The sequence below is a fragment of the Lethenteron reissneri genome, chromosome 19, assembly GCF_015708825.2.
Source record: "Lethenteron reissneri isolate LAM-NWPU_2019-01 chromosome 19, ASM1570882v1, whole genome shotgun sequence".
NCBI classification, from domain to species: Eukaryota; Metazoa; Chordata; class Hyperoartia; order Petromyzontiformes; family Petromyzontidae; genus Lethenteron; species Lethenteron reissneri.
In genome coordinates, this window is record NC_083797.1 from 1776905 (window position 1) to 1801628 (window position 24724).

The following is a 24724-nucleotide window of genomic DNA, read 5'->3' on the forward strand; positions in this document are numbered from 1 at the left end:
GCAATCGACCCAGCCAGCAGCAACCTGCACAGAAGTCGATTCCCGTCGCTCCACGTGCAAAGTGAAAAGGCGCTTCTCGGACGCGTTCCCCCTTCCCATTGGCTTCCACTTGGCGTCGTTAGTCTCGACCTGGGTCAAAAATAAAGCGCTTAAGTGCGACCACTAATCACCTGTTCACGAAGGGCTGTGAGACGACGGCGTGATGAGATGCTGCATTGAAACACGTGACGGATGCCCCCCAAATCTCCAACCCACCGCCCCATGCCAAGCTGCCACGTGCTCTGTCTGACATGACCTCGAGAGTCGAGAGTTCCGTCGGCAGCCTTGCTCCGTTGCTATTAAACCTCAGCCACACGCGTCGGCGACGTCAACAGTTGGTTTTGTTATTTCAGCACTGCATTTTGTCACGCTTTTTTCCCCTTCCAATTCTGCTTGAAAGCGGTAATGCATTTGCCCTTTCCCCCACCTGCCAGTACCGAGAAGCGAAGCGGAATGCGCAACAACTCTCTTAAAGATGACCCAGTGCGAGCGAAACGTGAGTAGCACGTTGTTTGGCTACGAGGCACTTCGCCTACAGAGTATCGGCCACATGGACGAAAGCGTTACCGGCGCCCTCCCCTGCAGAGCATCCCTCCCAGAGAGCCCCCTGGTCTCAGCTTCTCGGCGCAGGCGGGACGCGATGTACGCACCTCCTTTCGATGGCACGTTAAAGATTACAACCCAAGTGCGTATGCGCGTGGATTTTTTTTGTTCCCTCCCTTCGGTTTATTTTTTATTTTTAAAACCTCCAGCGGATGCTTTCCGAGACGCCACTCGTCCACTAGACTAGAGGACGCCAAAACATTAAAAAAAATCTGGCGCCGCTGGCTCAACCTCGCCAACAACATTGGGGCTGAGACCGGACCTCAGATGCCTCCCGTTTCCACCTTTTCCTGGCCAGACTCGGTCCGATCACGGGGAAGCCGTTCGCTCCCAAGGGTCTCGTCGACGTCCAACGGAGATGGTGGTGGGGAAGAGGGGGGCAAACGCGGCGGCGAATCTGGAGCCGGGGAGAGGACGGAGAGGCACCGCGTGGAACTTGGCGCGGGCTGCCAGTTGAGAGATGCCAGTGGCACGCGGTGCTGGAGGAGGAGGAGGGCGTGCGAGGCTCTCCTCCTCCTCCTCCCCTCTCGTATTTATAGCTGCTATAGATAGCCGGGAATGTGGGCCCACGGGCAAGCGAGCGGACGCACCCCGCCACCGGACCGTCTCTCCACCTCCCCCACCGCGCACCGCGGCGGCAGGGGCCAGAGCGGCCAAAGCGGCCAAAGGGCCCCCCCCACCACCCCACGGCCCCTCCACCCACCACCCCAGGTCCCCCCCCCCCCACCACGACCAGGCGTGTCCATCCCACGGCGAAAGTTCCACGCGCGGCCACCGCCGTCACCGCCCGTGCCCTTGTGGAGCCGTGGGAGATTTTGAAGAGACACGCGAGGTGATGTTGGTGACGACGGTGGTGGTGATGATGATGGTGGTGATGGTTGTGGAGTCGTGATGTGCTGCTGCTGCTGGTGCTACAGCTGCTACGGCATTCCTGCCATGCCCGGGCTAGTGGCGTGAGAGACGGAGAGGGGAGGAGACCTTTCGGGAACGCAGTCGTCGCCATCGTCTCAGGTTTGCTCCGTGTTTCACGCTTGCCTGTGTATCACAACCTTTATCGATCCACTGCTGGATGAAGGTCTCGCCCCCCATACTTCACCATGCTGGTCAATACGGGTTCGTGACAGGAGGGGTGGATTTTGAGTGGAGGGAGGGGGGTGGGGTCCGGTTCAGGTGGCTGGGTTCGCAGGGCGCAGTGTGCCGCTAACCGCTGGCTTAATCCGCTAATCGCTTCACAGAAATTGCGCGCGAGTGGCTCTTCTCGGTGTCTTGTTGGAACTCGCCCCCCCCCTCTCCCCAGGACAAGACCGGTGTGGCGTAGGTGGGCCGGGAGGGGGGGCAGCAACCATGGAGGGGTCAGGCACGGAGGGGGTCTCACGAGACCCCCGAGGCGCTGATGGCGAGGTGGGATCGGCCACCCGGGTAATGCCCGGGAGCCGGCAGGCGCGCTTTACGGTGAGAGCCCCACGCCACCACCCGCCGATCCTCCCACCCGCGGCGTGCGATATAAAATGTTCACGATATGAAACGATAGCAATTCATGAGCACCACGTGACGATTATCGCGATATCGGTTCGCGATAACATTGTTTTGTTCGTATTTCTATCGTTGTTTTTTTTTACGCTTTTATTGTACATCGCGGACGAATGGGGATGTACTTAAAACGTTCGTCAGCTGCAGTTCACTCATCATTGGAACTTTACAATCTCTGACGCTCGTAACGGGCGTGTAATCTGGTGATGCTGCTGCTGCGTTGGCAGCGGTGCACAAGCAGCGTTAACGAAAATAAACGTGACACATTCGTCGATAATAACACCTGTGGCCTTAAAAGGTAAAAAAAAAACTAAAATAATTATAATGCGCATATCAACGACAGTACCTCATTTAAAGCAACAACTACTACAATGGTTGTGTCATTATAAATGCCGTGCCATCAATGATCTTTCAAACACATTCCACGAAGCATTAATGCACTAAATAAATGGGTATTTATTGAGAACATATTATGTGTTTATCATTTCAAAAACATGTTTTAATAGGGGATTAAATATTTTCTAAATAAGCCACGATAATCGTGATAAGATGGTACGTCGCAGACCAGACGATGTGCTTATCTAAATTATTAAAAAATAAAACGTTGTCATTTTACCAGGTAAGGGCCACTGAGCTATGTAGCTCTGTTTCAGAAACGACGTGGCCACAAATGACTCAACGAAGTGGCTTATCATGTGGAAATGTAAAGCAATCAAATACTCTAACGCGTTTTATTGATTCTAAATGTGGAGAGAAAACCCGGAGGTCCCGGAGAAAAATCCACGCAACCACGGGGAGAGAGAGACACGCAAACTCCAAATATACAGCAGCAGGCGTCAGGGTCTGGATCGAACTCACGGACCTCCTGTATACCAGGCGAGGTAGTTAACATCTCCTAGCCACCGTGATGATGATGAGAGAGAGACAAGCAAACTCCCAATATTCAGCAGCAGGCGTCAGGGTTTGGATCGAACCCACGAACTCCTGCATACCAGGCGAGGTAGTTAACATCTCCTAGCCACCGTGATGATGATGATGAGAAAGAGACAAGCAAACTCCCAATATACAGGCAGCAGGCGTCAGGCTCTGGATCGAACCCACGACCTACTGTACACCGGGCGAGGTGGTTAACATCTTGCCACCACGGCGTCCCCCCCCCCGCCCCATCGCGGGATGATGTTGACGAGGTGGGGGCCGCGTTGTTGTGTCCACAGGTGAGGTCGGCCAGAACTGCGCCTGTCATCGGCTCCATCCAGGAACGTGGGGAGGAGGACTACCATCCTCACTCGGACGGCTGGGCCCCAGGCGAGCAGGTGATGTGGCAAACCGGCCAGACACGAACATCGCCCAACCGAGCGGATTGGGAAAGAGGCAACGAACTGGGTGCCAAGTAATAATCGTGATGCTGGTAAACCAGAGGACCAGGCAATCGGGTAACGGATAAACTAGCAATTAGTGGATCGGACAACCAGGTGATCGGCAAACGGGCATTAAGTAAACTAGCGACCAGGGAACGGATAACTATGTGATTGGTAAACAGGCAATCAGACAACATATAAATTATAGGGTAACTGAACCAAGGTAATGGGTAACTAGCTCACAAATTAACTTAAAACTAGGGAGCATACTGCCGGGTAATGGGAAACTCTCAATGACCAGCGTGGTGAAGTATGGTTGTGTACATTTCCCCTCACGGTAGTGCAGATGTCATAGCGAGAAGTGGGAGGACTGGGAGCATGAAAGCAGCAAAGGTGAAGTTGATGATTCACAAACGGTGGCCCTTATGGGGGAAAAAAATATCCACATAACATGGTCGAGACAGAATCGTAATAAATAGTGCTGGGTTTTTTTAAATGCGATTCCATATTGCAAATACTTCTCATAGCACAGGAAGAGAAGTTTCAGATGTCAAGAATGAAAGATGAATAGCTAACGCTGCCCTTCACAATACGATTATTTCATAATCTCCGCAGCTGCACCAGCAAAAATCTAGAGCTTTCTCCCACTGCACACGCAGCAGCAGCAGCAGTAGCAGCAGCATTAAAACACCATCATCCACCTTCAAGCAGCAAGCTCAAGGCTCTCACCCTCGCCTGTTCAGGTTCCCAGCTGTCCAGGCTCTCACCTATTACGGCACTTACCTGTCCAGGCTCTCACGCGTTGAGGCCCTCACCTGTTCAGGCTCTCACCTGTTCAGACTGGTGTACGAGAGACTTTGAGCTCTAGTCTCACGCCTCTAAGTTCTCGATCGAACATTGCCTCCGATTTCCGACACGTATTTAATGCGCGTTATAAATTGTGATTTTTTTTAATTATCATGAAAAAAGACAAGCTTACTGGACCAGGCGAAATAATGGTGCACGTAACTAAGAAGTATGATCACATTGTTCCGTGTTGCTTTACCCAGGAATGTCTCACTTCGTCCCATGACGTTGTTTTTTAAGGACTATCCTTGCCAAGTATTTTTGTAGTAGGGGGGAGGCGAACGTTGCTTTATGTAATCCCAGTTGGGTAATTTGCTGGTGGGTGCCAAAACAGCCAACGACCGTATGTTGGAGAGTGAGACCTTCCCATTGGACAAAAAAACAACAAACAACTTGCCACCTGATAATAGTTTTTTTACCCTTTTATCTGGCAACAAAACTGACGGCTTTTTTTTGTTTCCAGATAAAAGGGTAAAACACCAATGATCATAATTTGCTACTGGCAAAGGAGGTTCCAATGCTGTAAACTTGCCATCTATTTTGCCAAAAATGTGTACACACAGAAAACAAAGCCCAGCACCGGGCCGCTCGTAGAACGATCGTGCGCTCCGATGAGTGCCGTGCGAGCGCGTTGACTTGATGCTGCAGATAACCGCAGCGCCGTGTCCTTTGTGAGTGAAGTCCGACAGCAGGGTCCGCCAGGCTGCACTCAGCGGCACGGGGGAGCCCTCCGCCGAGACCACGGACGAGAGAGACTGGGGGCACAGGGGGACGGCGGGGGGTCCGGGGGCAGCCGCGGAGAACTCCGAGGTTCACTCGCCGCTCCGTCGCCGCGGAGAGGACGACGTGGATCCAGAGGTGCGTCGGTCTCCACACCCAACCCAGCAGTGGCTACACGCAGTGCAATGGTCGCGCATAGCGTGGTTGGCATGGCCTCTGGCGAAAGGAATGAAATGGGGCCTCCTGTAAAATTTCCACGTCGTCTTCATAGCCCAGCCCCTGTGCCCCGCTGGTCCGTCGGGTCCACGTGCAGTTGCACCACCCGCACACTTTGACAGCTGCATCCACGGCATGATTTCAGCTGGATCTTGAGCAAAATATTTCAAAAGGCAGCGCACCACATCAAGTGTACAATCTGTGGCCGTGGCCATTGATCACCACCCCGGCCGACCTGGAAAATATTCGGTGAGAATTCAAGCCCCGGGGTTTTCCACCGCTACGCGACACCCAGGCGCGCGTCGCCATGCACGGCACCAACACTGCTCGTGAATTTGCAACTGGCTTTCGCCACTGACCACCGACGGGTTAATAGTAGGGGGACGCAGCATATGATAAGTCTGCGTGCACGCGCATGCAGGCGTACCGGGGCAGTCGACTGTCACGTGATTTAAGCAAGGCAAGCTGCCAGCGGCGGCGCGCCCCCCTGCCCACGTGCCGCCATAAACTGCAGCGAGCAAGCGTCCCGGATTTGGATTGTGTCCTTGTTCAAAATGTGCTGGCCGCGCGCTTGACTCATGTGATACGGGCAAAGGGCAGGGCTACCTGAGTAGTGGGTGGGGCTACCCCAATAGTGGGCGGAGGCTATAGAGTAGTGGGCGGGGCATCACGCACAGTGGGTGGAGTTACATGAATAGTGGGCGGTAGCTACCTGGGTAGTGGGCGGGGCTACCTGAGGCTACTCACTGTGTGTGTGTGGGGCTAGTTACTGTATGTATGTTGAAATTCTTTCACACCGTACGTAGTCAACCGTGCTAATCAGAGGTGTTGGGAAGGACTACGAACTAAACACAAAAGCAGTTCTAAAGAAATTAGTTTTCAATCTAGATTTAAAGTGCATAGTTCCAGTGGCTTCCTCATATCGGAAGGCAGAGCATTCCAGACGGCCACAGAAGAACATGTGAAAGCGCGCGATGCGGTGACCGTCTGGTAGACTAACTATTGAGTGGGTGTGCCGATGTAGAAGTGGGTGAGCTTCCCAGAAATGCCATTGCTTTCAATGTGTAGTTCATTCACGGGACTAACAAAAATCATTTGAAGCGGTTTTACATTTGTGCAGTTAACATTCTGATGCGTGGCTTGCGCCTCCAAACATACACGCCAGCAACCAGGGCAGACAGCTGTCGCGTGATACAAGCAACGGCATGCACGGCAGCTGCCCCACGTGCCGTGCTGTAAACACGCGGAGTATTCAGGCCGCCGAGTCTCTGGGCGGCTCAACCGGCCATATGCTGCACATTGAGCTGGAAACCCTGCAGCCCACTTTCACATAGCCACACCCACTCAATGACTAGCCCCCTGCACACACAGTGAGGGCCTCCTGGTCACTTTAACAAGTAGGCCCTCCTTACTAGATTGAGTACACTGGACTTAATCTAGTTGGAAGCGGCGCGGATTATTTCACGCCGGGATAATCGATGATCGCCTCTATTTGGTGATGCTGCTGCTGCGCTGGCAGTGGTGCACTAACAAGGACAACAAACCTCAACACACTTGGGCAAATGCACCGCGGCCTTAACAGCTACCACTGGGCAACGATTCACGCGGCAATTTCAGAACCGGTCATCTCGTTTTCTTACGCGTGTTGTGCGTGCGTTCAACTTCTTCCACGCCGTACGTAGCCAACCCGTGCGTGCCGGGGAATGTCGCCTGACTTTTAACCTTGAAGTGATGATGATGATGATGTTGTTAATCGTTGTCTTGTTGCAGCACCCCGCAATCGACAAGCCATCGTATAGAAGATTTGCCGCCATCCCTGTGAACTCCCTGCTGCTCGACCAGAAGGCACCAACCACACTCACCATCAACATCATCATCATTAACATCAACATCATCATCAACATCATCATCAACAGCAGCATCATCATCATCAACATCATCATCAACAGCAGCAACAGCACTCATAGCAACATCATCAACATCATCAACAGCAGCAGCAGTAACAGCACTCATAGCAGAAACATCATCATCAATAGCAGTAGCAGTCATAGCAGAAACATCATCATCAACAGCAGCAATCGCAGTAATAGCATTATCATTATCAACAGCAAAGACAAAGATCTCCCGTATAGCCTTTAACAGACTGTTGGGGCAAGTGCTGTTAGTGCGCACCTATGAAGGCCGGCACGACACACGAGGGGGTGGGCGGCCAGCACCATTCCCGGCTGCCTTTGTCCCCCTATTTGCAACGTTTACACACCGCATCAGGCATTCATTTGAGGCTGAGTCGACCTAGGGGAGGCCCAGGACCGGTTCAGATAATCGTCACCGGGCACACTTGCGCACGCACCACACATGTGAATTTAAACTCAACTTTAAATTCACCTGTCGCTTACTGCACCTCCAGCGACGTGTTTAGCAATCATCCAGCGCTGTGGTGAGTGCATTGTGTGTCAGCATCTCTCTCTCTCTCGCTGTTTGTCCCACGGGGTGGGAGTCCAGGTGGTCGAGCGAGGAGCGTCTATGCGAGACTGGAACAGCCTGCCAGACGTGGCGTGTGAAGCCAGTGACCAGGTGACTACAGCAACGGCAGTGGCGGTGACGTCACCACAGCGCTTGTGCCAGGCTAGGTGCACTTTGAGGCCACGTGAAGGGTCACGGACTCGCTGGAAGGAGGTCACGGGGTGGCTGAGCGGTAGGGCGAGCGGCTCGCAATCGGAAAGGTTGCAATTTAAAGAAATCCTGGTTGGGTGTTGATGCAGCCCATCATTCCTCCGCTGTGGCTTATGGATGGACTCAACCCCACCCTAGGAATGTGGAATTTCCAACAAATGTATCAGGGCAGCAAACGGGAGACGAGCATGCCTTCGGTGATTACCTGAGCAGTAATTGGATACTCGAGGGGAAAATGTATGTATGCATGTACGTTGAACTTCTTTCGCACCGTACGTAGCCAACCGTGCAAATCGGTAAAAGCACAAAAATGCTCAAATGCTCAGTCTATTCTGTCAATGCAAGGGCGTCTTACCCTGAATGAGTGCACACTTGCGCACCAGGCGTGCTTGTGAAGACTCCAGAACAGTTACCGCACTACCAGCGTTAGACCTGAATACCGCGTCGATCACAGTTCTGTGAGGACTGCGGACTGTGCAGAGGCAACACGGGGGGGGGGGGGGGGGTGGCGGTGCCGTGTCATGTGACGGGCTTCGCGGACGGCCCCGTGGGCTTTTTAAAAAATCCTTTATATTAAGTTCGCTTGCTTGCTTAGGACCATGCAAATCTTTCGGTCGTTTTTTAACCCACTTCCCGTGATCCAATCGAACTGACATTTTCCACACAGACTCGTTGTGCGTGACAATGCATTTTCGTGAAAAAAATTTTCCAAAATTTTACACTGTTTAGGGAATTTTTAAAAAATATTTAATTACCAATTGTTTAATGCTGCCAGACAATCATCTGACCCATAGGTGGCAGCCATCTCAAGCCAGAGGACGAGAGGACTCTAGCCGCCCCGATGCCACGCATATAAAGGATTTATAGTGAAAAACTTTGTTTTTACGGGTTTACTTGTTTTTCCTCGTTTCCCGTCCAGGCTTCGTCGTGGGACGCGTGGCCCGGCCCGTCCGAAAGCTGGCCGAGTCGGAGTGCAGCCCAAAGACGAGCGCAGAGCGTCTCGCCTCAAGCGTGGAGCGGTGGCAGGGAGACCAAATACGTAGGTGGCCACGCATCGTCCCCGAGGGGCCTTGCCGTAGCCCCGAACCGCTGGCTTCCATTAGGACCCAGGTCTCGTCTCTTGGCACAGCTGTGAAAATTTTAATCGGGGCCACAACCACCTGTGGCCGTCCATATCAACGACACTGTCTCCATCACCGGTATCGCCTGTTTTACCTTCAACCGCTCGCTTTGCGATTGCTTGTGGGAAGCGTGTGTTTTAGAATGACGCGTGGATTAATGTCGCCACTGGTTGCCGCAATATGGCGATACCCGTTGCTGGAGATGTGCTTGAAACGTGGAAATGCGTCGGTTGTCCATAGCGGCACTTTTTCTGAACAACAAACACGCGCGTGCACTGCCGGGACTATTCAGAACGGTTCCCGTTCCGACACGGTACGGCGATGTTTCCACAGCGGGACGTGGGCTGTAGCAGGACCAATACGGGACACACTGGGACTTGGACATTTCAACGACTGTTGCGACCATAATAGAGGCTCTTTTGGGTTAGATCGCGTAAATCTATAAATGTGTCGTTAAACCCGCCACCACCCGACACAGCCAACTAGTAAGGGTTGTCACGTAAACAGAACGTGCCAATTCGTCACTGGTACAGCAACACCGGTGTGTTGGAGAGCCAAGCCACAACATTTACAATCTGAGTACGACGTTTCGCCAGTAATTACAACTGGCATTATCAGGCGGCAGCCAGATTCAGCGACACATTTATATATTTACGCGATCTAACCCAAACAAACCTCTATTATGGATGATATTGGTCGCTTTGCGACATTGCGATACGTTGAACGGTGTCAGGTTCATGACACTCGCGTCATCCGTTTTGCAAATTGTAGTTATTCATTATTGTTGCTCTGTTGACAAAAAAATATAGATAATTTCCAGATGAATGATTGTGGATTAAGAGCTATGATTATTAAGGTTTTAAAAAAAACATACCAATGATGCATGTCTGTTTGCACGCTTCACAGCTGAACGTGAGCCTATCTAAGTCTAGAGACATTTATTTATGTATTGCGTAACTGAAATCATGTTTCATTATAAGCATGATTTATTGGAAACGTCCAACGATGAGACGAATTGTGGCAGGCTTAAGTTGATGGAAATGCTGTTGATTAACGTTTAAGTGATCTTTGTTCGTACTGGACTTACGGCAGAACACAAGACACACCGTGCAAGTTACGGGGAACTCATCTTTCGCACGCAAGGGAGATGGGAAACTGATATCGCTCTAAACCTAACATCATGAAACTTTTTAATGCACCGCATCATGAAAAATGACATCACGGTAACCCTCGTGTCACCCTAAGGCGCCACACCGTAGCCGCTAATCCCTGGCTTCCATTTGGGCTGAGCTGGTCACTTGCGTGGCTCTGTGTGAGCCAGCGGCTTAGCTTGGTTAGCATGGGTCCTGATGCTAGCAATGAAAGGGGGCTCCTCTCTCAATAATCTTCCCCTCCTCTTTGTAGCACGATGCCTGTACTCTGTGCCCCGTGGACCCCGATGCAGCCGCACCGCATCGTACGCCCGAAAGCTATGCCGCCGGCACGAGCTAATCTCACGGACCGGCTGGCAAATGTAACTTGCGCTCAGCTACGCGCGGGCTGACGCTGGGTTGGGTGATGAAGGTCTTCTCTGTGAGTTGTGCAAGGCAGACGTTGATGTGTGCTGACCTGTCCGTCACGATCCAGGCGACCATCAGCCTTTCCCGGCCGCCAAGCTGGGACCAAGACAAGAACCCCGTAAGGACAATGCCGCTTTGCTCCTGCCACAAACCAGAATCAGAATGTGTATTTACTTCTGGAGGAATCCGATGAGAATATTTAAAGCTTTTTTTCACAGATGTCCGGTAGAGTTGAGTAAGAACGTTAGAACAACAAACAGTACAACAACAACAAACAGTACAACAACAACAAACAGTACAACAACAACAAACAGTGCAACAACAACAAACAGTACAACAACAACAAACAGTGCAACAACAACAAACAGTGCAACAACAACAAACAGTACAACAACAAACAGTGCAACAACAACAAACAGTGCAACAACAACAAACAGTACAACAACAGCAAACACAACAACAACACGATAGCTGTGCAAAATACAAGAAAGGTAAACAAATCACCCAAAACGTACAAAATAAAACTAAACCATCCCCATCCTACCAGGTAAAACCTCCTGAGGTATGAACTTATTTTTCAGAAGTGACCTGGCCACAAATGATACCTCAACAAAGTGGCCTATCATTTTGACATTTATAGCAGCTATATAATCTAAAAAACCTAAACCCTTGTCCCTCCAATGCTCACCATGCTTCCTGCCATCACCAGGTGTGCTGGGTTATGCCAATGCACATCCACCGGCCACGTGACTCGCCTGTAGAGCAAGCGGCCGGCAATCGGAAGGTTGCGAGTTCTGGCCTTGGTTGTGGGGGTTGACTCGGCCCACAATCCCTCCGGGGTCAATAAAATGAGTACCCATTTGTGGGGAATAAGTCGAGAGTAGTTGTCCTATGGAAAGACTCTTCCCCTGTCATAGTTATGTGAAATTTCCACCGCTTACTCAGGGTCGTAAATGGGAGATGAGATTGCACTGTAGTGGCGCCAGGCGTGCTTGTGAAGACTCCAGAACAGTTATCGCACTAGATTTGAAGCTTTCGTGACTGTAAGGATTCATATTCTTAGGTTTTTTCGGTAAAGTCACGTAGGTAAAAAATTTAAATTATCAAAAGTAAAATTAAAATCACGACTTGATGCAGCAATCGTGCTGTGACGGTTCCACCTGAAGACGGAAGCTTGTGTTGCCTCCGAAACGTCGTGATTTTTATTTTATTTTACTTTTATTAATTTTAATTTAAAAATTTTACCTACGTGACTTTACCGAAAAAACCTAAGAAGATAGTTGTCGCACTACCAGCGTTAGACCTGAATACCGCGTCGCTCACAGTCCCGTGAGGACTGCGGACTGTGCAGAGGCAACACGGGGGGGGGGGGTGCCGTGTCGTGTGACGGCCTCGCGGACGGCCCCGTGGGCTTCCTTGTTTCCCGTCCAGGCTTCGTCGTGGGACGCGTGGCCCGGCCCGTCCGAGAGCTGCCTGAGTCGGAGTGTAGCCCAGAGACGAGCGCAGAACGTCTCGCCTCAAGCGTGGAGCGGCGGCAGGGAGACCAAATACGTAGGTGGCCACGCGTCGTCCCCGAAGGGCCTTGACGTAGCCCCGAACCGCTGGCTCCCATTAGGACCCAGGTCTCGTCTCTTGCCACAGCTGTGAAAATTTAAATCGTGGCCACAACACCTGTGGCCGTCCATATCAACGACACTGTCTCCATCACCGGTATCACCTGTTTTACCTCCAACCGCTCGCTTTGCGATTGCTTGTGGGAAGCGTGTTTTGGAATGACGCGTGGATTAATGTCAAATCGACGTTTTTTTACCCGTTTGTATATGCGGTGTAGTGTGGTTGGCACGGGCCCTGGTATGAGAAAGAGCATGGGGTTCCCTGTATACTTCATTCCACACACTAAAGTGCTTGCAAAAAATAAACCACAATGCATTGCTGATCTCGTCAAGGAAAATAAACCATCACGCCAACTCCGGTCATCCTCGCAGCGGCTTGGCTAACCATCGAACAAAGACGGTCACCGCATCACACGCTTTCAGATGCGCTTCTACGGCCGTCTGGAACGTTCTTCCTTCCGATATTAGGAAGCCACTGGAGCTACGCACTTTTAAATCATCTAAATTGAAAACGCATTTCCTTAGAACTACGAAATACATTGAGTTTGTTGTCCTTTCCCTGCACCTCCGATTAGCAAGGTTGGCTACGTACGGTGCGAAAGAAGTTCAACACACATACATATTCCCCCTTCTTTGCAGTTGCACTGCGTGCACACTCGCGATGATCTCACGGACGGGCTGGCAAATGTAACTTGTGCTCTTGGTTTCCGTACCGGCTACAGTCGGGCGACAGGAGGTGGTTTCTGTGAGTTATGAAAGGCAGGCAGACGTCACCGTGTTACCGACTTGTCTGTCGCAATGCAGGCAACCATCAGCTTCAATCGCTCGCCAAGCTGGGACCAGGAGAAGTCGCCCGTAAGGACCGCTCCGCTCCGCTCCGGTCACGTACCCTTGCACCTCGGCTCGCTACCTTTAACAATAAATACATATTGTCTGTTCTCCTATAATGCGGTAGTTGCGTTCCTGCAGAACACCGCGTTAGGGAAAAACCGCGTGATAATAAATAATGTATAATAGAGGGTAAAGCACAGTCCGCGATAACACGTGAGATGCGTACGCAGGCTGAACAAAGACTGAGGCACGCGGGTAGCATCTAGAAGCATCCAGCAGCATCCCACCTTGTGTGATGATGCTACGCCGATGCAGCCGTACGACCGCTTATTCCTGCTCACGCGACGTAGTTCCATTCACTCGATCGTGTTATATCCAATTCGCATCCGCGTTATAAAAATGCGTTCCCTAATACATTAATAGCGTTATATCCAATTAGCGTTATGAAAAAGCACGTGTTATAGGAGAACACACGGTCAACGGAAATGAATGGAAAATGAAAGACGAGTCACAGTCGTGCGATTGTGGCCATGCACACCCAAATGATGGAACCGTAGAGGAAACCGCTCTAAGTCTGCGCTCTGTCAATGGAGGAGGCGGAGGAACAGCAAAATTACACAAAACTCTCTCTCTGTCTCTCTCTCTGCTGAAGACCTCTCGTCGTCGTCACCGGCAGCCTCGACATTGGCATCGAGCTCCTGAACCACATTGCTGCCGTACGTGCATAAGAAAAGCATAGAATCATAATGATAATACTACTACTACACCTACGACCAAATCACCTGCAATGAGCCTGGCTAGGTCTTGGATAGGTGGCAACCGTGATCAAAAAGGTTGCCGTAGGAATTGGGTAGCAGAGAGCAGTGCAGTACAATTAATTGTTGTACTCTACCTTCTATGACCCCATGTCTACGCTCATCGCGCTCACCAAACCACGCTGACCGGCGTGGTGAAGTATGGTCAACTAACCCCGTGACCCGCAATGCCTTTGGGAGGCCGACATGCAGCAATGTATCGATAAAAAATCTAAAAACGACCGTCTCATCGGTCACTCTTGCAAATGAGACTCTTGTCCCGGTCTCCTGAGTTCTCACCGGGCTCCACAAAATCGACGTGAACCGCACACTCGCTGAGCGTGGGCGACGCGGACGTTTCTCCGCTCGCGTTGTGGGGAGAGCGACGTCGCCGCGCTAACCCTGCCTCTCGCGATTCCAGGCAACCATCGTCTACACCCGCCCGTCAATCTGGGAGCAGCAGCACACGGAGCCTGTAAGCACCGCCGCCGCCACTGCCGCCATTGCCACAAACCCGTTGAGGATGAACACTGAACAATCATGTCGTGACGCTGCGTCGCCGCCGCCTGCGCTGCCGCCGCATGGCATTCGTTCGCTCTTGAAGAGGGAGGGAGAGACGGATTTAAGAGTCGCGAGGAACCGCAGAGATGTGGGAAGGCAGCAGCTAGGCGGTCAGCCGGCGCTACCGACGATTGCCAAAGTTCTGCTGTTTTTTATACGTAAAGGTGTTTTTAGTCAGTTGTATGTACGTTGAACTTCTTTCGCGCCGTACTTAGCCAACTGCGCTAATCGGATGTGCGGGGGAAGGACAAGCTAAACATAAATAGCGGTTCTAGAGAAATGAGTTTTCAACATAGATTTTAAAGTGCTTCCTATTATCGGAAGGAAGAGCGTTCCAGACGGCCGCAGATGCGCATCTGAAAATGCGCGCTAAAGCGAGTGTCAACATGCGGCAGAAAACCGGAGCGCCCGGTGAAAACGCACACGTGAGAGGGGGAAACGCTCTATCCCATACAGGTGGAGCAGATGAAAATCCACATTTGCTGTACCGCCCTGTCCTAGCAAGGCAGAGTATGGCAACTCCCCGACGTCCACGGGGGGAGGGAGTTTCACGGCATTTGTGCGATCCACCAACGCTCGCATAGAGATGATGAAGAAGGACCATTGCACGAAATGTCGCTCGTTATATTTTGTTTTCTTCTAAGGCCACAGTGGCATTGGTGAATGCGTTTAGTTGTTTCACGATAGCGAGGTAGTCAATCAATAGGCAGATAAATAAGAAATAATAAGAAATAAGGAAGATCTTGAGGCTTGATTTTAACAGGAGCAGGGAGTTGACAGCACAGATGGCTGAGGGATGGGAGTTTCAGACTCTGGGAGCAATAGAGGAGAATGAGCGACCTTAACCACGTTGGTGAGATGTTAACTCCCTCACCTGGTATACAGGAGGTCGTGGGTTCAATCCTGACCATAATTCCTGTATATCTTGAGTTTGTGTGTCTCTTTCTCCGTGGTGGTGTGGATTTTCCCCTGGGTTCTCCGGGTTTTCCCTCCACGTGGAGAAGCAACAATGCATTTCGACTATTTGGCTTCTGTGGCTGCTCGAAATGTCTACACGATAAGCCACTTTATTGAGCTATTATTGTGACCAGCTCGTATCTGAAATAGAGCTACATAGCTCAGTGGGCCATACCTGGGTGGTGGGGGGCAGAGCTTTGTGACGTCATATTTGAGGGGGGGGTCTGACTTTTGTGACGCCGTGTGACGAGGGGCAAAACTCGTCCAAAATCGCATGACGTAATTTATGGACGGCCCCTAAAAGAAAAAAAATATAAAGTTTAGTTTAGTAACCAACTGGGCTTGCGTCCTGTCGACACGGTGCCACGGGGGTTACACCGTTGGCGATTCTTTCTCAAGTTTGCTTTGTTGACTTGGGTCGTATCTGTGGTCCAGATAACGAAACCAGGCCGGATCGTGTCCCTGGCACGAGAGAAGAAGGAGGGGGGAGGGGTAGCGGGCCCCCCCTCGCAGCCCCGGGCTCACCGCCCTCCTCACCAATCACCCTCGGACCTCCCGGCCGCCGCGCACAGCGCCAAGGTGAGTGTTGCACACACACACACGCACACACGCACGCACACACATGCGCACGCACACATGCACGCACGCACACACGAACACACACATGCACGCACACACACACGAACACACGTACGCACACATGCACACATGCACACACACACACGCGCGCACATCCGCGCACACACATAAGAACACACGCACGCACACACACACGCACGTACACACATACGCACGCACGCACACACATGTGCACATGCGCACGTACACACACACGCAAACACATGCGCACATGCGCACATGCACACACGCACGCTCGCATCCACACTAGGGCTGAACGATTTGGGGAAAATATCTAATTGCGATTTTTCTGACATATATTGCGATTTGATTTGCGATTACATATTTTTTAGGTCAAGCTTCAGTTGAATGTTCACGATACCATCAATATATGAACGGCTCTATAAAGATTCTAATGCAAAGGATGAGAACTTCAAATATATGAATTGCTTCCAACGTATTTATTAAAATGTTTTAATTGAAATAGAACAATCAAACATAGAACAATTAAATTTCGATTTAAAGCTTTCGTGACTGCAGGGATTCATCTTCTTGGTTCTTTCGGTAAAGTCACGTAGAAGGGAAATAATAAAATAATAAAAATAAAATATTATAAAATAATTCTCACGACGTTTCGGCCACAATGCAAGCAGCCGTCCTCAGGTGAAGAACAGGTCTGTCGGGAAGACAGCTTCTGAATGAGCTCATTCAGACGCTGTCTTTTCGACAGACCTGTTAGCAAGCACCTATGAAGACTGGAATGCCACACGAGGGGGTGGGTCGCCAGCACCACGTTTGTCTCCCCAGTGGCGAGGTTTTTACACATCGCGCCAGGTACTCAACTGAGGCTGAGTCGACCCAGGGCAGGCCCAGGACCGGTTCAGATCATCGTCACCAGTTTTGGCCGTGAGCCGTAATCTAACTTAGGTCGTCGGGTTCGTAGTGGACCCTGTCAACCGCTACGCCACCGCTCCACACACACGCGTGGAGCACATGCGCACACACAACAACAACAACAACCGCCACTCGTCACTAAGTAGCTGTGACGTCATCACGGCACTTGTGCCAGGCTATGTGCACGTTGAGGCCACGTGAAGTGTCGAACGCCGGCTGGGAAGAGGTCACAGGGCAGACCCTGCAGGTGCCACATACGCACACACACGGCACGCAGCACACAAACCCACGATCTAAACCAATTTCAGGTGTGCAGCCCTTTATCAATCGACTACAGGAGGGTGGAGGGTGGAGGCGACACCGTCACCAATCCCCCGTCCCTCTCTCGTCCAGGTGATGGCGGCGGGCGTCTCCATGACGACGATCCACGAGAACGAGGAGCTGCCCTCGACCCTGCCGCGCGTCTCGTCCCGCCGCGTGAGCCACGCAGCAACGATGATTCATGTAAACTTGTAACGCGCCGCCGCACGCCAATTGCTCGCTCTCGATGACAGAGAGAAAGAGAGAGAGAGGATGGCTCGGAGGTGCGACGATTAGCGCAGCTGGCTGGGCACGGTGCGAGAGAAGCTCGGCGTGCCTGGACACGGACAGATGGGAAGGCAGCGGCAGCCAGAGCACGAGCCGGCGCCAACAATTGCCCAAGCTCTGCGGTCCTCTATTAAGGTGTCATCGCGCCGATTAATGAGCGTTTGATACACGTGGGAAGGAAAGCGAAGCACCCAGAGGAAACCCGCGCGTGCAAGGAGGCAACACCCGATGCCGTACAGAGAGGACACGATATTAGTCGCGTTTTGCCGTACCGCGTGTGAGCCAGCGTATGGCTCCTGGGTTGCCGCGATTAGGCGGTACTACGGCTACACGATCATCGTATTACCCGCTACACACACTCTGACAGCTGACGGCACTGTGCTTATGGTGAATATAGTGGCTTCCCACCTACAATATTAAACAATCTATCCCTGAATCAGTCGGTGACAAATTGTATCGACTCACTGGGGGAACGGTGGGTGAATCGCTGCACGATCTGCGCGTGAACGCGCTACGCGGCGGAGCGATCCCTGAGCCATCGGCACTCAGTGGATGTCTGAGCTGCTGTGTCTGTCTCTGCGTGTGTGCACGTGCGTGCGTGCACGTGCGTCCGTGTGCGTGTGTGTGCGTGCGGTGCAGACGCAGGGAGGCTGGGCGGCCACACCGTCTTGGAACACCGTCCCGAGGCATCACTACAGCCACATGCAAGGAGCCGGTATGTGCACTACAGTGCAGCCGGTACGTGCATTGCAGCAGGGCAGTGCAAGCATGCAATGTTGACCATGTGGTGGGATCCGTTGGGCTAACGACAGCCCAACGTTCTGCATTTACCGAGCGCTCTACACAGAAAGTTTGAGCGCGCCGTGGTGTGGGATACAGGAGAGAACTCTCATTTGAACGGTGCCCAGACGCCTCTCTCTGTTTCTCTTTCTTTTTTTTTTATGTTTGACTGGCAGCTGGAAATCAAAGCGACCCCGAGAAGCCTTTTCCTCCCTTTCCAAGAATATCCGTGAGTGTCGTCGCACAGTGCCCCCACAACAACATTCCACACCATCCACGGATTCTTGGGGTATAAACTCCCGTGGCAAACTTGCCAACCCTACCGATTAAAGTGGGCAACGCTTGTGCCTTGAAGCAAGACGTTCCTGGCTTCGATTCCTGACTCGGGGGCCTTTCTGTTTGGAGTTTGTATCTTCTCCCCCTGTTCTGCAGAGTGTGTGAGTGTGTTTGAGTGCGTGGGTGAGCGAGTGTGAGTGGGTGTGAGTGTGTGAAGTTTGTATGTTCTGCGTGGGTTTCCTCTGGGTTCCACCAATACAATTTTTGCACACAGCGTTGGTGTGCGGTGCTTTTTCTGCAATATTTTGCTGTCTTTTCTTGGATTTTCTGTTTGCACATAGTCACATGTTCACTTTAAGATGTTTTTTGTTCATGTTTTTGTTTTTTGTTTGTTGCGGTTGCACCCGATTCAAGAGCCGAATGGCTCACAGGGCTATACCTAATACTTGAACTTGAATGTAACTCATATTGGTTGAGCATCCCAATGCTGTAAAATGACGCGGAATATTACTCAATTTACACAGCAGCACCGCCTCCTACTGCAAGCACCCGGCAGGCTGCCGATGGTCAAACCGTCAACCGGAGCGCCTCTCAGAATTCCTCATTCCACTGCGAGCGCGGGTGGGAGTTGAGAGGGCCGGAGGTGGGGGCTGACGGCTGTCTGAGGCCGATGGAGAGGGGGAAGCGAGGGGGGAGGGGCTGGATTGGCTGCTGAACGGCACGGTGGAGAGTTCCTCTGTCCTAGCTTGCGAACAGTGAGCTTCTTTCGTTTTCCATCGTTCCAAAAATTCCTCGACCCACCTGTGTGTACCTCGGCACCTCCAATTAGCACGGTGGTGCTACGTACGGCGCGAAAGAAGTTCAACCCGCGTACATACGGCACACCAGTTACGAAGCACTGCTCTGCCGCATACAGACTTTCGAAGCGTCAACTTTATTTTTGTTGCTTTTGCTTCCTTCCAAAAATATTGTGGAGCGGTGCGATTGGTAGGGGTTGGCGAGTGAACCGTGGCAAGGCCTGAGAGAGAGGGGAGGGAGAGAGAAGGGAGGTCGGCCAATTGTTCTCCAACAGTATGGCCAGACACCGGGCTGCCGAGACAGGCGTCGGAGTGGATGGACTGGTGGAACGCCGTTAGGAGGGATCTTGAGAGGTCCCGTGTTCAACGCGCAGCATCTGCTTGGTCCGGCGGAAGGTAGCGAGCGTCGGTGAGATTTGTGGTGGCGTCAAAGGATTTGGCAAAAGGTGGCAACCTTGTTGACTGGTGTGGTGAGGCCAGCACAGGAAGCGTCCCTGCCCTGGTTCTGCCAGGCCGGCGGGGTACTCGCACGCACCGGGAGGTGGGAGAATGAGACTTGGAGTCCGGCTGGGACCTGCTGCCTGCGTTGTCTGCTGCTGCTGTTCCTGCTGCTGCTGCCTGCGTTGTTTGCTGCTGCTGTTCCTGTTGCTGCTGCCTGTGTTGTCTGCTGCTGTTGTTCCTGCTGCTGCCTGCGTTGTTTCCTGCTGCTGCTAACACAAAGCTCGTTCCGCCGCAGGCCGACAGGAAGCCGCTCTACCGCGAGTTCGCAGCCATCCCATCCCGACATTCCCAGGTGCACAGGCCTGCTTGCAGCACACCTGCCTGCACCACACCTGCCTGCACCATACCTGCCTGCACCACACTTGCCTGAACCACACCTGCCTGCAGCACACGTGGATGTGGTGGCGGCTCACTGGGGGTGGTGGTTGTTGCTTGCAGGAGGGTGACCACGACGAGAGGCCCTCGAGCGGGGTGAGCTTCGTGTGAGAAGAGAGAAGGGAGCGTCGGGAGCGCTGGTAGCGCCGGGAGCGCTGCGTGCGTCTCGCGTAGCTGCAGACGGCGGTGCACGGCGGCAGCGTCGTCGAGACGGCGCGGACGGGGAAACTGCGACTGCTCCAACGAATGAATGGGAAAAATGCAGCGGAACATGGAACTCGGGGAAGATCGGCGATTGACGAGCGGTGATTTGGCGTCAGCTGCGTCTCCAGGCAGTCCCAATTTAGTCATCTACAGGAACTGCCCCGTCGACGTGCAACGTCGGGCCAACGTTGGTTGACATTGGCCCGACGTTCCGTGTTTATGGGGTACCGTGCCATTAGATTGCGCGTTTCAGAATTGGTTTGCGATTGCACGTGTTTTTTTTTACCATTTATTTATTTTATAATTGTTATCTTACATAAAGCAATCTAAATATACATTACGCGCTGTGGATGGACTAAACGGGCAAAACCGGGGTACCCCACCGCTGAATTATCCCGGTGTTTGGAGGACACTGCAGTGTCCACCCTTCAGTGTGCACGGCTTGCTTGCACAACTGCCGTGAGCATTACGCGGTGGTGGCATCACTTCATTATGACGGTCGAGTGGGTCATCGACTGCCAATTTTGCAAAAAGTGAAATGTGTAAGCTTCCACTTACAAAGACCGGATGAGGCTTACGTGTGAAATACTCGCTCCGTGATCGAGACCAGAGGCCCTCTGCTGAAGTATGAAATATTAGAAATCATCTTTCAGGGGGGACAGGTCTCAGATATTTTGTCCATTCACAGCCCTTTGAGTTTCAGTTGATGAAATATTAATGGAGACTGCTCGCTTTAGTGTTTGTGTTGTGGCGTAGGGTTAGGGGTCACGGTTTTGTGATGAGAAACTGCCTTGGGTTCAAGGCCCAGACCCATGAGGCCTAGGCAAAGGCCGAGGTCAAAGCCGCAGGCCAAGCCGAGGCCGCGGCCGGGAGGTCTTCAGGTAAAGGCCGCCGTCAAGGCCAGATCCTCTCGGCGGAGTTCAGTGGGGCGGTGACACGGCTGAGTGGTAGAGCGTTTGCTGCTGAGGTTAGAACCCCCCAGCCGCCCTGGTTATTACTGCGGATGTATTGTTAACCAAGGCTGGTTAGAGGCGGGGTATACAGTTAGAGCTTAGAGTTTAACGTTATGGGTTAGGCTTAGGCGGTCGGGCTTATGGTTATGGTTAAGGGTTTAGGAGCTAGGGTTTTGGGTTAGGGGTTTGGATGAGGTGAGAGTTGGGGACAGTAGTACCTACGACTACATTTCTTGCCCCGCATCTGCGGAGATAGTATCGGCTGCACGGTATACAATACGCTACGCACATACACGGTGTGCCATGAATGATTGTGGAGTCAGGGTATCAAACAGCCGGGACACAGGCCCCATGTGAGCCCTGGTTTACCAGTAACAATTTTTTTTATGGTTTAAGTGGCAAAACATCTAAATGCAGCCGCCCTTCTGAAAATGATTCTTCAAACAGCGAGGCATTCTTGGATAAATAAATGTAATTATTGCAATGATTGAGAAGACAACACGGCCTAGGAGTTGCGGTTGATGTTATGGTATGAAAAGCACTCCCCAAATTCTCAAAAAAATATTCTCGAAGGACCCAAGAATGCGAGCTGCGACGAGATAACATCTCGCTGAGATGACGAGAGGTTATCTGCCTCGCATGGTATGCAGGAGGTCTTGTTTTGGATCCCAACCCTGAAGATGCCTGTTGTATATTGGAGTTTGTGTGTTCTATTTCAGCGAGTGGATTTTTTTTTCTCCGAGTCCTCTGGTTTTCCCCATCCACATGAAGAAACGTATTTATATTATTTGGCTGCTACTATAAATTACCACGTGCGATGATGATGACGACGATGACGATAAGACACTTAGATGAGCTATCGTGTGTTACCAGGTCAGCTCTGATTAAATAGCTAATATCTCAGTGGGCTTTAAATGGTGAAACCAACATAGTAGCAGTAGGGTCGGCGAAGCTCCGAGGTTGAGGCTTGAGTGCTGCAGCGCGATCGGCATGGATCCTTGTGCAAGGAATGTAAGTGGGGTCCCCCCCTGTTCAAATTCCTCTCTGATTCACAGCCTTGGCGCTTGGATCCGCCAAGCCCATGTGAGGTCAGATGCAGTTGCACCGCCCGTATACACTCAGTAAAAAAAATATTATTATCATCATATCCAATTGTTATACTCCATAGTGATGCCACTGATCAGCCGCGAAGTCTGCGCAGAGCGCAAAAAGCCGAGTTGAGTGCAAGCGTGGACGCGAATGTCCACTGCACGTCCACGTCGTGACGGCGTGGCTAAAGCGCGACGATCGCCCCGGACGATCGCCTGGTCGTTGGGTCGACGATGGAATCAAGGGCGCAACGCTTTCGCCATAGTAGCCGCGCTACTTTGCGCCGTGGCATCTCAGCGCGCGATGAGCAACTCGCGTCGCATCTCATCTCGCACGTGTGGAAGTGGCAGGTCTTGCTGTGCAGCACGAGGCCTGCAAGCGGGCATTAGTCTGCCAGCAGGGGGCGATTATTGCTGCTTGTGTGTAATCTCATTTGAGTAATTTGGACTCGCAGTGCACACGTGACGCTATTTCGTGGCATTTTTGTTGTTGTTATAGGAGTCCTGCATGGCGTGAAAACACCGGGTGTTACTGGGAAACGTATAACAGGTCGGCCTTTTGAGTTTCTGTATAGAAGCGGAATGTTTATTTGTAATACTTTGCAGTGTGTATCATTCAATAAAATGTTGATTGAAACGTGAGCTGCTGCTTCTGTTGGGTAATTTAGATTCGTGGGTAGCAGTAGCAGCTCTTTACACACCACCACGGGAAGGGGAGTAGGAGTCAAGGTTGCCGGCATGCGTGGAAAAAAATTAATGGAAAATGGAAGACAAAGAATGGGAAATAAGTGGAAGAGGATACAATAGGAATGGAGAAACGGGGAGCAAAGAGTCAAGCGAGACGAAGAGACGGGGGAAGGGGCTGCACGGGGGAACGGCGTCTGTTTTCAGAGGGGGCGGTGACTTACGTGTGGCCACGCCTGCTCCGAATTGCTCCCCTCAACCCAACCGCCCCCTGTGAAAACAGACGCTTGAGCTGTATTTAGATACAGAGGTGTACACACACAGGAATAGACTCGTTTTATGAACCACCTATCAGAAAAAAAATTCACAAAGCGCTGAACAATTTACGCAGCAGTCACACGGAGGGGTGGTCTGGGCCGTATAGGGGCAGTTGACAATTCGATCGGCTAAATAGAAGGCAGCATCTGAATATTTATACTGGAGGAAGCTGATGAGCTATGAAGTTATTTTTAAACAGATGTCAAGTAGGGGCGGGTAAGAACGTCCCAATAACATAACACAAATACACGATAGTAGTGCAAAGTGCAAGAAAGGTAAACAAGTCACCCAAACACAGATAAAGAAAGACGTAACCACCCCCATCCTACCGGGCAATGCCCACTGAGGTATTAACATTCTTTTTCAGACGGTGGTAGAGGCCATGTGGCCGATGGGATGTGTCAACAAACAAACAAAAATCTAAATTTTTTGCTTATGTCGAGAAGCATAGGGGGTGAATTGTCTGTTTTTTTATGTTATGCACACATTGATATGTTTGGCAAGGACAGATCGGCACGTTAGATTAGCACTGTACAGGAGTGGAATGTGGAATTTCTGGCATTGATTGAGGGGATGGGACGCCATCCAGCGAGGGCGAAATTGTCACTGTTTTACGTCGACGCTGATATCTTTGTCCTTTTGAGGCCCACTGTGTTATTGACAAACGTGAGTTTGATTTTGAACAATAAGAATAGGTTTTATTCTTTATAGCAATAAAAAAGTGTTAAGCACCAAATGGATACCTATTGCAAGGCATCAAATGTGCATTGACCATATATATATATATACATGTGGAAAAACATGCCAACATACGATAATACATGCAACGTCTTTGAAACTGATTGGCCTACGCCAGAGACAGCCTTCCTTATCGTCTTGTCTCACCAGTGTCAGAGCAGATAACGCCAAAAGGCGAACAGTAGAACAGAGACAATGCAATTGTCAGGGCATTTATAGCTCGGATTGAGCAGTGATATCTCTGGGACGTTTTTTAGCCGGTGTGTAACAGGGTGAGTTTTCTCGTTCATGTGTATTGTGCACCACTGCCAACGCAGCAGTGGTGCCCCTTTGCCGACTTGAATGGGACTTTCAAATCTCTTTTGGTGGGAACGGTTGCCACCTCCAAGGTACAATAAAAACCCCGGGGGGCATGTCATGAGATGATGAAGACCTCACAATATAGCAGCGGGGATGAATACACATCAATGCGTTGTCGTGAGGACGGTC

General features: G+C 51.4%; 1 protein-coding gene across 2 annotated transcripts; it reads left to right on the forward strand.

Annotated features, from left to right (window-relative positions):
- The first annotated feature begins 1350 nt into the window (after nt 1–1350).
- LOC133344115 (uncharacterized) lies at nt 1351–23120 on the forward strand. Of its 2 annotated transcripts, XM_061554094.1 has the most exons (17): nt 1352–1653; nt 1940–2094; nt 3387–3485; nt 5058–5234; nt 7083–7157; nt 7815–7886; nt 8905–9024; nt 10733–10783; nt 12097–12216; nt 13083–13133; nt 14325–14378; nt 15857–16000; nt 17327–17410; nt 18161–18236; nt 18478–18530; nt 20111–20167; nt 20314–23120. In XM_061554094.1, exons 2-17 carry the CDS (start codon nt 1987–1989, stop codon nt 20359–20361), a joined length of 1389 nt encoding a protein of 462 aa, XP_061410078.1. In that variant the 5' UTR covers nt 1352–1653; nt 1940–1986; the 3' UTR covers nt 20362–23120. The 2 variants fall into 2 exon arrangements, with proteins under 2 accessions (XP_061410079.1, XP_061410078.1); XM_061554095.1 differs by lacking the exons at nt 8905–9024; nt 10733–10783 and having other exon boundaries at nt 1351–1653.
- The last annotated feature ends 1604 nt before the right edge of the window (nt 23121–24724 follow it).